This window comes from Carassius auratus, chromosome 1 (assembly GCF_003368295.1).
Source record: "Carassius auratus strain Wakin chromosome 1, ASM336829v1, whole genome shotgun sequence".
Lineage (NCBI taxonomy): Eukaryota > Metazoa > Chordata > Actinopteri > Cypriniformes > Cyprinidae > Carassius > Carassius auratus.
Window position 1 is genome coordinate 27,191,090 of NC_039243.1, and position 15,076 is coordinate 27,206,165.

Consider the following 15,076-nt stretch of genomic DNA (forward strand, 5'->3'; position numbering starts at 1 on the left):
GCACAGTATGAATGCACTTAGCATTAAACACAAACGAGACATCTTCAAAATCCAGATGGTTTCTCACTAATGAGTTTAAATGGAGAGCAAATCTAGACTTTTGCTTAGACCAAATTATCTTAGTTTTGCTATCCATAGCACTACCCTAGTAATAACATATTATATCTTACTTGCTTGTATTTTTTTATTTTCCCCAATGTATTTTAGGAAAATGGGACAAAGTTGATATTTTATTAAAAGATGACTTTATCATCATCAGTCGAATGGTAGAGTCATTTTTTTTTTAAAAAAGGACTGTATAAACAGAGATCAGTGAAACACCTGACAGTACACACTTACATTAAATTCCTGCAAGTAATGCAAGAGAGTGATGGAACTACTGAAAGATTCCTCCTCATTAGTCTTGTGTGTGTGTGATATCAGGTGTTACACTGACCTCAGGTGGCACGCTTCTAGTAAGACACTACAGCTATAGACATTCTACAAGAAACTTATGTAGGTTTCACTATTAGAAACACTTCAATTTAGGAAGATTTTTTTTTTTTTTTAAAGTTGACATTTATTCAAGGTTTTAATTAATTTATTGTGTTGTTTTCATTTGTTTTTGCTTTGGCTTTAAAAATCACATTCAAATAAAATTCATAATAATAATAATAATAATAATAATAATAATAATAATAATAATAATAATAATAATAATAATAATAATAATAATCAGAAAATAAGGGCAAGTGGGGCAAAATTTCCACATAAATGATAAGCATTAATAAGTATTCTATTCTAAGCCCACACATATGCACTAAAAATATGTAATATTCCCTCATTATTCAGGTGAAAAATATATTTACTATAACTGATATTGTTAAAAATGCACTAATCGAATCCAAGTGGAAAATGCTGCCCATTAATGGAGAAAGTAGATTCTCTGTCATTTTCTAGAAAGAAATTTACACATTTATTTGTCATTTTGATCCTTCTCTGTCCCAAAGGCCTTTTTTTTTTCATAAGGATTTCGAGAGATTTTTTTTTTTTTTTTTTTTTTTTTTTTTGAGACATTCTATTGCCGCAAGAACAGCAAAGCATGGACACACACACACACACACACACACACATGGATTCTACACTCATGAAGCACACCTCTCATTAAAGTGACCTTTCCTTGACATTTTAACTAAGCATCTGCTTTTGCTTTGATGAACTTCAATATAAGTGCATTTTTATTTGAATAGTACAACTTTCCTCAGTGATTTTAATGCTGCTTTTGCTGTTTCTTATTTGTATGTCATTTCACTTGCACCAAAACTGACAGACCCCCAAATCATAATATGAAGTATAAATGTTTTAATTAAATAAATATTTCACCAAAATATTCTGTATGAATTTCCAAAACAGTTCAAAAAGCTGATAAAAAGCATAAAGCAGTAATCCATATGACCCCAGTCGGTCAATCAACATCGTATGGCGTAAAAAAGCTGCTACTTTGTAAGAAACAAATCTATCAAAGCATTTTAACTTTAAACCATCACTTCTGACCAACATATCCCCTATTTCTTATCACATCAAATTCCAAAAACATATTTGTTTACAAATGTCTGGGACTGTTTCTGATTATAAGCAGTGTTTGATCTGTGCATATTACTTTCCTGACTCAGATTATGTGACTTTTTCACTGGAGAAAGTAATATGATGGATAGAGGACTCATATTTTAGTTGAAATAAATAATTTTAAATTAGAAAGGTCTCAATTATGGGCTTGTATCTTACAAACATTCAGCTTTTTGATTCACAAGATGTTAATTGATGGACAGGAGTTTTGTGGATTTTTGTGATGTTTTTAACAGCTGTTTGCATTCTCATTCTGACGGCACCCATTCACTGCAGACAGGATCCAATGTCATATGATCCTTCAGAAATAATTCTAATTGATATGGTGCTCAAGAAACAGTTCTTATTATCAGTTTTGAAATCTTAATATTTCTGTGAAAATCATGGTACTTTTTCTTCAGGATTCTTATATATATATATATATATATATATATATATATATATATATATATATATATATATATATATATATATATATATATATATATATATATATATATATATATAAATCTTACTGAACCAAAACTTTTGCATGGTAGGTATATGTTTTTGTAATGATTCTTTATACAGTAGATGTGTGTGAAATTGTGGAAATAAGAGGACAGCACAGTTTTGGACAAGATTATATGTTTACAAAAAAGCAAACTAAATATAACAGTATGCTACTATTACTATTGTCTTGGAACTGCTTCCCATTTATTTTCCATTTAGCACAGAATAAGCCTGTAAGAGCCAGTGCTTTGCTGTTGATTTTGCAGATGAGAGCAAGAATTCTGCGAGTGTGTGTGTATGTGGTAAAAGCTAGCTGCATGGATGCCTAAACTTTTCCATGACACACACACTCATTCTGAAATGCTCATTTTCACTCTCATGTGATGCATTGCTCCATCTCTGATATAAGTGGCATCTATATCTTACCAACCCTCAAATGGAGAACTATACCAGAAAAAAGTGATTTATAGTGATTAGATATTTAACAGGTGTAAAAAAAAATAAATAAATAAATAAATATAAAATGTTCCTGTTTCAGTCTCTTTTAATGTCTTCTAGGGGTCACATTCCTACAGGCTTCTTCCTGTTTGGAGATGACAGAATTCCCACACTGTGAGATCTCCCAGAATCCTCAAGCTTTCCTCCTCTTTCCCAGAGATCTCTGGGGAATGTGCTTTTGACCAACTCAAATCTGTCTTCATTGACCCCACAGATATTTCCTTATGACCTCAACATCTGAAATGAGTGTGTCCTGCAGAGTGACACATCGCTGGTTAGCCGCTAATATTAAATGGAAGCTGTCAGCAGCCAAAACTACTGCATAATCCCAGACAGACTTAGAGCAAAGAGAACAGGGAATAAAACTGGACACATGATAAATCTCCTCAAAGATTTCAGGCCTTCACTCTTATTGTATTGAAATGATTTAGACACTGTGCATTAGAGGAACTGCATTTTGCTGGTTTGAACTTCACCTTATTTCAGAGAGAAGAAGTATATGAAGAGTCTGCATTTTAAAGATGTTGGAAAGAGTCCTCCTTTGAAATTTGTTTGAAAGAAGTACGTTATGTCCACCAGTATTTGATGAAAATACAATGAAAACAGATGTACTTCAAAATATCATTCTAATTTAAGAAAAGTTTTTTTATTATTATATGAATACATTAATTTTTGACTTGTTATAATGACAAAACTGATTTTTTAGAAGCCATTTTTCCAGTATTTAATGCTATGTCACATCCTTTAGAAATCAAGATTTCCCAATTTTTTCAATCATTTATAATTTTCCATCATATATAACCTACTCAGGAAAATTGCAAAAGTGTGTTGTTTGCAAACATAACCTCATCACAGATTTTCAGGAAATAAGCATAAGCTTCAGCATTCCATTGGCAAACTCATTCACTTCAGTATCTGAAGTATTCTGCTGGGTATTTGGCCCAAGTCTTGAGCATGATATTACCGCATCATGTGACTGCAGCAGATGTCCATGTTTAAGTCGGACAATGACTGGGTGCATTATGGGAAGCAGAGAAACAGCTTCAGAATTTACTTCCTAATTACTGTGTTGGATATTATTGAATAAGGTCAAGTCAGAGAGCTGGTTTGTTCAAGGACACGGAGGAATCCTTTAACTCACTTCAGCACTCCGGACACAAAGAATAAACTGAAGATGTTGCAAATACTACTCAGTATAACTTTGCAAAATCGGAATTAGATTTATCTAAATATCTAAAAATCAGTTTCAACCAAGATTCTTTGGACATGTACCATAGTAATACTCTGACTTTCTGGATGATTTTTCCATGGAACTTCAATACATATCCTATAATCATACTGAATTAGGGCTGGGCGATATATCTAATGATATGATCATGCGCATCTAATCAGTAAAGCTGCTTCCGTGATCACCGCTAAAATAATTATCACATAATTGGAGTGGCATTAGAGCCGTAGATCGCTGACAAGCCACGCCATATCGCGTTCAATATCGAAGGCGATTCATCTGCGATAATGAACGCGATATGGCGTGGCTTGTCAGCGATCTACGGCTCTGTCTATTAAATGCCACTCCAATTATAAGCAGGTGATGGAGATTTTAGCGGTGATCACGGAAGCAGCTTTACTGATTAGATGCGCATGATCATATCCTTAGATATATCGCCCAGCCCTATGAATGATTACCATTGTCATTATTGTTCAAAAGGCAGCTCACTTAGGGTGCATTTATTTGATCAGAAATACATTAGAAGTACTCATATTGTGAAATATTATTACAATTTCATGTAATATATATATATATATATATGAACTTTCAGCATCATTACTTCAGTCTTCAGTGTCACATGATCTTCAGAAATCATACTAGTATGCTGATTTGGTGATCAATGTTGAATGTTGTGCTGCTTAGTTTTTTTGTGGAAACCTTAATACACTGTTTTTTTTCAGGATTATTTGAAGAATAAATATTTCAAAAGAAAAGCATTTATTAAAAAAAAATAAAAAATCTATAAATAACAAAAAACATATTTACTCTCACATTTGTTCAATTTAAAGCATCATTGCTAAATAAAAATATTAATTATAAAAATAAATAATAAAATAAATAATAATAAATTCTGACCTAAAACCTGGGTACTAGCATTTTTTACCAATAAAAAAAGAAAATAAAAAAGGTTCAATTATTTTGTTAGCATCATGCAGGAAACTTTATTTACCTTTAACTCTCTTTAACACACATACACAAACCTCCCACACGCAACTCTGAATCCATTAAGACCGAAACCAATTCATGGTGAGGTGATTTCAGCCTTGAAAGCAGTGGATGAAGAGATATTCCAGGTCAAATATGAAAAGGTAGCACTACAGTCTGATGACTAAATTGTACTTTACATTCTTCCTTTAGACATGCTTCCCCTGTGTTAAGCCTTCTTCATGTCTGTTTTGAAAGCTGCAGGCACACATTTCTAATCTTGTTTTGGTGGCTGGCCCTGATATAAAGCTTTTCAGAGGAGAGTTCTGAACTCTTGGCCTGGTCTCCCTTATGAAACAAAAATATATTGCAGTATATTGGAAAATATCATGTAATATATTAGGCATATATTCTTATATATATTTATTTTTTCCAATATATTGCAATATATTGAAAGCGGCAATCATTTGTATATTTTGCAATATATTATATAATATATGTATCATCAATATATTATTAAATGTATTATATAAAATATTTGAAAATAAAAAGGGAAAATAATATATTACAATATATATCACAATATATTTTAAGACATATATTGGTAAATATATTTTCCTTTCGTAAGGCTTGAGTCCCCACTTGAATATTTATTGGGAGTTGTAGCAATTGAAAATAAAAGGCACAGGAACTAGTGTGGGGATACCAGGTACACACACACACACACACACACACACACACACACACACATACATACATACATAAATCTTTAGCATTAGGTGCAAGACTGATAAATACAAGTCCATATTTTAATCCCAACTGAAAGTGGTGTGTGAAAAATGGGTGAATTTATTATTTTTTTTTTTCATTTCAGCACAGTCAGCTCTTCAAAATTATTCTGTCTTAAATGCCCTTTCAGAGCCAAGAAGATATCAACCGGAGTGAGACTCTGAGAATACATGCCCATGCCTACTGGACATTTTGAGTTCATTTGACATGTTCTTTACAGTAATGTTCCTTGTTTTGCAGGACATATTGGCACTACCTCAGGGCATATACACAATACAAACATCAATAGTTCTTTTCCTTATCCAACACTTTTAACAAAGCTCATCACCAGTATAAACTGTTGTTGAAAAATTTAGGAGTTAGTATATTTTTAACTATCCATTCATCATTGACCCTGAAAAAAAAATGGCAACATGGTTTCCACAAAAATATTAATCATCACAAGTGTTTTCAACATTGACAATAAAAAAATAAAATAAAATAAAGTAATACAGCCTTGGTGAACTTGAGAGACTTGTTTCAAAAACATAAATAAATAAATAAATAAATAAATAAATATAATTCCCCAAACATTGAGGTGTATGTATATATATATATATATATATATATATATATATATACATATATATATACACACACACACATATATAAATACAGAAAAAAAATAGAAATTTATACAGGTTTAGAATTACATGAGGGGGAGTAAATGCTGAAATTGTGAACTTTTCGTTTCATTATCTTTACCTGCACTTTCCGTATCAGTAACCTTCACTAAAAATGCCAAACTGGTCAAACAGCTTTATCTGTTTTTTTTTTCTTCTTCTGGTTAACAGCTTAGCTATGTTTACAAATTAGCAAGACCAATGTGAAATATGACCATTGTAAAAGCACATAAGAAAAAAAATTAAACTTTTTAAGTTAAAGTTAGTCTTTTTTATAGGGCTGGTCTAGAAACTTTGTGCGGCTCAAGGCCAAATCAGTAGTACTCATCAGGGAGCTAATTATGAGATTGATCTTCATCATTAATATCTGTGTCATCATAATCACTATACCTTTGCGTGATTTAATTATCTTTCTGTCTCTAAGGGTGAGTGAAACGTGATCTTTAAACCCAGTTTGATGGGGTAAGGCACTGCATTTATTCAAAACAAACTGACACATGAAAGCACATATCTGGTGTCTACAATAGAGTGGCCATGGGTGGTTCATACAGGACACATCCTGGACAGGATTTTTATAGTGCTTAAAACATTCAAAGAAGTTTGATCAATAACATGCAAGATCTCCAGAGAACGATCAAAGTGATGCAAATATGCACACGTGTTTGTTCGTTCATTCGTTCGACTTGAAGCGTAGCTGCACACCGATACTTGAATAACACCAAAAGTAAACCAAAGTACTGATTCGAAAGCATAAGGAACCATTTGCTTTCTATAGCTATCGTGAATGTCATACAACGATCGATCTGCACAGCGCAAACAGACAAAATTTTGATTCTTCTAACTTTGATTCTTCAGTAGAACACAAATTAAGATTTTTAGCTTCGGTCATTGCAGTCTCTCAGTCGTACAATGCAAGACAAATGGTAACATAATCTATGAGAGTAAATAAAAAATAAAAAAATAAAAAAACTTAAAATCCATATTAAACACTGCGGCAAGCGAGTGAGGCTTCTTCTTCTACTTTATACTTATAAGTGCATTAACGCCACATTGACCCTCTATCTACAATCTCAATTAGGAGTGTCAATGGTCCACTTGAGAGATAGGTGGCAGTAATAATTTATGCATTTGGCGGAGGCTTTCATCCAAAGCGATTTACAGTGCATTCAGGATATACACCCTCCAGTATGTGTGTTCCCTGGGAATCAAACCCACAACCTTTTGTGCTGGTAATGCAATGCTCTACCACTGAGCCATAGGAACACTGCAGTAATGCACTTATAAATAGGTTTATGCACTTATAAATCTAAACCACCATAATGCAAGAAGAAAAAGAAGAATGCCTCACGCACTTGCTGCTGTGAAGTGCGTTCACAAGCGTTGTAACATTTCAGACATTGTGTGAATCAGAGGTAAAAAAATAAATTAAAAAAAACTATATAAATACTGTTCAGTTTCTTGCACAGACCGATCGTTTTGTGTCTTTACACATCAGTGTATCGTCACAAGCCACAGGGTTTAATTTAAATTTGTTTGTGCATGTTTTTTTTTTTTTACTCATAATTTAATAATTATTCAAAATCATATAGAATGAAACGTAAGTGTGAAATGGATCAAATCGTTTAGATTTTGCCAAAAAAAAAAAAAAATGAATTGTGTAAAACGTAGAAACTGTGAATTAAATCAATACTCGTGTCTACCCATAAATTCACACCCCAACTGTGTGCTCAATTTCATGCATACAGTCACGAACGCACAAACTCAAAGGGAGAGATAAAATGATCTCAAACAGTTGCTCAATATGGGGAGTGATTTTTGAAACAGTCATTGTGTAAGTGCCACTTAAATGATTCCAAGAATCTCAAATCCACCATAAAGCCCAGATTCATACTTCATCTCCCTGATAAATCCCCTGACTGACACAATCCAGCACATGCAGAGACAAATGAAAAGGGAAATACTTCAAATCATCAGCACTGCTGTGTTGAGCATTTAGTACCTCTCTGTCTTGGTTACTAAAATAATCCTTACTGTCTTTATTGCTAATTTATAGACAAGATAAGTTGGAATAAGTATGGTTCCTTCTGTACTGATGTGCCAAACAGAAACTCATTCACTCAAGGACTCTAGTTGCTCACTCTGTCCTTGAACTCATAATAGTTCATGTCTCCATTAGCAGTGGAAAAGAGTTGTTCAAGGCCTTAAATGGCTCATATTCACTCCAGCAATGTAACAAACACAAATCCCCATAAGAACTCCAGCCACCGGCCCTGGATTTCAGCCTCTCAAATAAATGACAATTACACCGCATAGTGTGTTTTGTTTGGGCTGGATCCTGTCTAATGGATCCTGCTGTATAAATAATGACTGTGTTTTGGACGACGCCTCCTGGGTCTTGTGGAACAGGGCAAGGATGAATAAACACAGAAAGCTATGTTGGCCGGTGTTGGCAAGCGGGCTGCTGTCAATCACCCACGTAAACACATAAAGGTAAAACATATATATGCATCAAGCACACTCACAACAGAACACTTGTCACGAATCATCTGACGCATAATCACTACACTTTTTCTTACGTACTCTAGTAGTGTCCTTTATGGTCTCGACTGACGCCAGTTTCTTGGACTGGGAAACATTCCACAGATGCACACGGCCAGAGATGTAAGCTTGAGTGATGTCATTGCTTTCAAAAGGGCGTGGCTGTGAGCTGGCATAGTAATTTAGGATGTGGCGCTTGAAAAGCATGGCGCTATTTAAATGCTTTTAATCAGAACTGTGTATACAAGCAAGCTCAAACATGGAGAAGGAAGAAAGAGTCTGCAGAAGAAACATGCTGGAACTGTATTAAACCAGCTAAAAATAAAAGCCAGCATGTATACCGGCCTCTCATGGAAAGATGTGCACTGTGCAAAAGACTACAGTAAATGTGGATATTTCTATTCATCAAAGAATACAATTATTAAGCAGCGCAACTGTTTTTAACATTGACAATAGTTTCTTGAACTGCAACAGAAAACAGTTATATAAAATGTTTATATTTTACAATAGGTTTGTTGCTTATTTAGCTTATATAGTTTAAAGCTGCAGTAGGTAACTTTTGTAAAAATATATTTTTTTTACATATTTTTTAAACCTGTCATTATGTCCTGTAGAAAATACATCGCTCCCGGTATAAAATAACCAATCAGAGCTGCGGTCCATAACTTTTCTTGTGTTCAAAATTTAGAAAAAAATGCATATAATAAGCGAGTACACCATGAATCCATTTTCCAAAACGTGTTTTTAGCTTGTCCTGAATCACTAGGGTGCACCTATAATAAGTGTTTATGTTCGGACTATTTTAGATTGCTTCGGGGGTACCGCGGCGGAGTAACTCAGTACCTTTGTGATTCTTCATAGACATAAACAGAGAGAAGTAGTTCCGGCTACGATGTTCTTCCGCAAGACGCAAGCAGTTCTGTTTATTAACCGCTAAAGCGTCAAAAGTTACCTACCGCAGCTTTAAGTCTACATGGTTTCTTCATGTAATTTATTGTAAAAGTTGAGTGAAAATCACAAGCATGATTACTTAAAATAGGTAATATCACAACAAGCTCAACAAGCCCCATCACTCACATTATCAGTCATGTTTGAGTAGGACAAAGTGCTCTCCAAATTGCAACACTCGAAACTATAGTACGAGTGGAGTTGCCCATGTGGGATATTCAGGTTTGAATCCAGTCTGCATTATCTCCTGATTCCATTCCCCTTCTCTGTCTCCCCCGTAACTTCTCTGTTCCCTCTACTCTCTATAATAATCTTGCAAAAAAGCCCCAAAATAAATAAATAAGAATACTGTGGACACAGTGTTTAATACGAAACTAATTTAAATCTTGTGATGCACAGAACTATGATGCATAAAATAGATTTAAATTTATATGCATGCTCATTTGCTTTGTTACAGACAATTTTTCTGGAAATTCCCTCAGAATTTCCCTTACTGACTGACTGATGACCTTCATAGGCATGACACATAATGGAATCAATCTCATGCGCAAAAGCATTTCTTTATATACTATATAACTTTTTTTACTTTCCTTGAGTAAAAATAAACCTTAAAAAAAAAAAAAAAAAAAAAAAAACACTTTACCTTCCTTGTGCGAAGCTTGACAAGGGATCCTTCAGCTTTTGGGACACTCTCTGTGTCTTTGGCTGTATTTGTGTATTGGTTTGCCTGATGTTCATCATAGAGTCCTTCAGGTTGAGGTTCTTCTCTTGTTGGCTCCTTTAGACTTATGTCTTCATCCTCTGAACTTATCAAATTCTCACAGTTGTTGGTTTTTAATTCTGCACTTGCTAGATTTACTGGCATCTCTACTGATATCTGAGCTGAAGCATCATCTCCCGATTCAGCAAAGGACCCCTCATGGATAGTTTGGAGTTTTGAGAAGCAGTCATGCCTCGTTTCCGAGATGTCAATTTTTCCAGATGGTTCCAGTAGAGAACTTTCACAAGCAGGTGGTTTAAGGCTTCCAATTATTAACATCTCATGATCAGAACATTTAAAAATGCCATCATCCTCCTGATTTTCATCGTCTTGACCTTGAGGCACTATGCAATGTTTGGACACTAGACTTGCTTTATTAGCATCTGAGCTAGCTTCTGGAATGTGCATTTCTTGAGAAACTGATGATGGTAAGTTTGGGATCACAGTTCTGCCTGTGTACGAACATTCAGCTAGCATTCCACATGTTAAAATCCTCCTTTTAGAATTTTCACAACATTGTACTTTCACAATATTACGTGGGTCAGCAGATTTCTGCTGTGAATCAGAGGTGGGAGGTTTATTAGTTATATATGTGAACTCGCTTGTGACACTCATGTGTTCATGTAGTAACATCCGACTGCCCACACTGACCTTCATCGTGGATTCAATATTTTCTGAAGTTATTTCAGAACAGTCAACTTTAACAGAGTTATTGTCCTTCAATGCATTTGATAAATCACTCGTTTGCTCTACGGGTGCGAATACTGCAGTAGGAGGTACATAATGTGTCAGGCTAAGTGAAGCAGATTCTTTATCCTTGTTTAGTTCCTTATTATCTGGATCTCCACTGTGCGCTTGCAAAGTTCCTGAAGCAGAACATTGCAATTCATCTTGATTTGCCACATAGTCTGAAGGTGGCCTGCTATCTCGGTCACTCTTATGCTGTGCTGTATCATTGACGGTGTCTCCTGGCATCAATGATTGGGACCTTGCACCTTCAAAGCTAGGTTGAGTTCCACCGTCAAACTTCTGCACTATCCTTGCCATCGTTCTTGTACCATCTCTGATATCCTCCTGGAGACAGGGTAACGTCAGAGGCTGGTGATGACTACACTCAGGCATTGAGGCACATCTACTGTGCTGATAATGCACATGGCAGCAGACCAAGTCTAGGTCATCATAGCTGTATTGTAATCCTATGCGTGGGGTAACATGATCCTCCCAGCTTTTCTTACGAACGGCAACAGGCATGACGAGTTCCCCCCACTAGACCATAGAGCCTTATTATTAAGGCCAACGGAAAGCACACAAACAAATACAGGTGCTTCTGCAAAGAGAGATAGTGAGAGAGAGAAAGAGAGAGAGGAATATTGAATTTGTCCTTTGCCGAACAAGTGCGATCTTCATATGTGAGAGAAATGAAAACGATATGCTTAATGAATGTCATTGGCATTGAAACTCGAGTGCTCTTAAACTCGTTTAGTCTGAAGAGTGTTTAGTGACTGTGTTACTGAAAAGTACACTGACAACTTAATGTGATGCCAATAACCTTTCGAACATCATAAATACTACATTTATTTTTGAAGTACTAAGTTTATACAAAGGAATGAGGAATTGGCCACTGTCTTCAACAGAGCTTTTCACACTGTATTTCCGATCCAGTCAAAAAAGATTTTTACCAATTACAGCTTAAAGCAGATTTCATAAACAGCTGTAGGACTGACTCATGAGGAAAAAAAAAAAAAGTAAAAAAATTGGATGAATCACATTTACCTTTGCGTCCAACTGTTGAGTCAGCCAAGCATTTCACCAGATCCTCCACCCACTCAAAAGTACAGTAAGAGTTCTCTACATTTTGTCATTCTTGATTAGCCACCAAGGACCGACTTCTCTTTAAAATTAGACCAGAAGGAAAGTCTCAAGATGGAAAGAAGTTCAGTAATAAAAGGCCATTGGGGGAAACCAAAAAGTTTGGTGAAATGGAGCTCTTATAGTCCCTCGAGTCTGATAGATCTTCTTGACGTATATGTGAAGTCAGCGGTTAGTGGCGAGCGTTCAGAGAAGGTCCTAACCAGGACATTCTTCTCACATCTGGCCAGAAGTTACTCCCTCTGTTGAACATCTGGTTGTGAGGTCCAACTTTCCTTTGGCAAGCACTTCGGCAGATTATTATTATTTTTCGATAAAGACAGTTATCTTGTGGTAAAGAAAGATAATCCTTAGTTGCTCACGTCACTGACATCCCAAACATACTTTGTGGTTGTTTGGTAATGTCTGAATCGCAGGATGAGCCTACTAGAGTAACAAAATGTTTTAATTTGAATATAAATAATGAAAACGTGACAAAACGCCAAGGCAGCAGACATTTAAGCAGATGGTCAGTCTAAGCACTAGTACCTGAATGCTTCTCCTCTTCCTCTGGCCTTGTGAGAGCGTCACTCTGTTTTGGTAGCGTCCGTCTACGGCGATGGAGCGGCCAGTTACCCACTCTCCCCGCCGTGTGGTGAGCTCACCCTCTGACACAGCTCGCTCTGTTCTCAAGCCAGCCAGGACGTCAAGGTCATGTGTCTCCAGGGATCAACAAATTTCTATGGTCCCATACAATGTTACAATCAAAAACAATTCCTGCATTGAAAAGGTCTGAAGAGGAATGCAGAAAAAATTACACTCTGCATTAAAAAAATCCCCAAGGTGAGAAATAAATAAATGAATCCATGTTTGAAGGCTCTAGACTAGTTCTTCAGTTCTGCTGATAGATCAAGTGTTCCGCTTTCAGACCGGCAGTGCTCCTCAGCAATAAGCGTACTTAATTGGTTCAGCAACCAATTTGTGTTTTTCCTTCAATGAACTGTTCAGAAAGATGATGCAAGAACTCCAGAAGAGGGAGGAGGTAGCCATGTGTTTCGACCAATCTCTGCCCTGACGTCTGGGGCACTGACTGATCGTGGTCAGTTCCCGCTAGAGCCTTTTCTCCCTGGAAGAAACAAGGAGGAGGAGAAGAAAACAGAGACACGTGGAGCTTGAAACATGGAGAGCGTCTTGTCATCCTGACGTCATTTAAAGGTCTTTGCTTGGGATGACTGTTTTTTTTTTTTTCTGGCAGTATTAAGTCACTGTTTTTCTTTCTCGCTCTTTCTTCTTCCATCTCTTGTTTTTTTTTTAACTCTCTTTTCAGAAACCAGGGTCTTCATATCTAATATGCGGTTCTTCTGGAAACTGACAGTCATATACTTCTCTTACTTTTTACTCGCTCTCTCTCACTGCTTCTCTCTCTGCTTTTCTCTTTCTCCCCCTTTCTATTTCAGTGCTGTTCATAACATTTAATTCTTCCTATAAAATCAGCATGCCACATTCCCTTTCCTCTCACTGACATTCACACACAGACACACACACTTTCTCTTTCCATGCCTGTGTGTGTGTGTATCAGTGTTCTAGCTGGGAAAAGCGCTCTCAAGTTTTGATTAGAAGCAGACAGCGTGTTTTATAAAGGTTTGAGTTAGAGGGCCAAGTCAGATTGCAGTAATGGTTTGGCACTCATTTTCAAATCCCATTTTTTTTTTTTTCACGAATGCAAGAGCTCAAGCATTCTTATACAAACACTTAAACTTTATGAAACTATTATGAATATAATTAGCAATAATACTAATGCTTATTATTAGTAGTATTACTGTTATTTTTATAGCCAAAATAGTTTGAAGGACATTTTTCTACATATCTTGGATATGATTTTCTACAAATCTTTGAAAGTGGCTTGCTGGTTCTTGGGCTGTTAAAAAAAAAAAAAAAAAGGTATAGTGCATTTCAGTATGTGTGCTGGCTATCATTGCCTAATATAGACATGTTTCTTGATGGTCATCACTTTTTTTATTCTTGCTGCTTTGTTGTTTAAAGAAAAAAGACCTGGAACCCATACTAGCGTTCACACTTGAATGCATTTGCAGTGGCTCAGTGGCTGGAAGTCATTCGCTTTTATCTTGAGCACTGGCAATTTGTTGTCAAACAGTGGATGTTGGTGACAGGGTGTGAGTGTGAGTAATATATGACACAGTTGAGAAAGTTTAACCTTATGCAAATGAGTCCAGGTAAGACGGAGGAAAAGGTCATGTTACTATTGTGATCTAATGTTAATTTGATGGCAGTTTTAATGATTTTATGGTCATCATTTACTCACCCTCCTGAAAGAAAGAAAATCACACATTTTGGAATAACATGAGTGTGAGTAAATAATACAATTTTGGGTGAACTATTCCTTGAACTGTATGATTTGTTTAATATAATAAAAATGGTGCAATGAAAACCATACCACAACCATGCCATACAAATGCATTAATACATCGATACTTTTTTGTAATCTTTATGTCATATAAATATAAAATCTATATAAAAAGTTATTAAACTAACATTTAACAATATTACTGCTTGTACCGGAATTGTTCTTTTTGTGTTTTTTTTTTTTTTTTTTTTTTTTGTATATGCACTCACACACACACACACACACACATATACATATGTGAACCTGGACCACAAAACCAGTCTTAAGTCGCCAGGATATATTTTTAGCAATAGGTAAAAAAAAAAAAAAAAGAAAAC

The 15,076-nt window shown here is 35.5% G+C and overlaps 1 protein-coding gene across 1 annotated transcript in view; it reads right to left on the bottom strand.

Annotated features, from left to right (window-relative positions):
- LOC113106115 (rho GTPase-activating protein 7-like) overlaps positions 1–13,428 on the bottom strand; it is an 87,252-nt gene extending 73,824 nt beyond the window's left edge. Inside the window, exons 1-2 of the mRNA XM_026267722.1 lie at positions 12,260–13,428; positions 10,370–11,813 (exon numbers count right to left, since the gene is read on the bottom strand). Of these exons, the coding sequence (XP_026123507.1) occupies positions 10,370–11,737 (1,368 nt within the window). The 5' untranslated portion in view covers positions 11,738–11,813; positions 12,260–13,428. The remainder of the gene's footprint in view (positions 1–10,369; positions 11,814–12,259) is intronic.
- Positions 13,429–15,076: the final 1,648 nt, after the last annotated feature.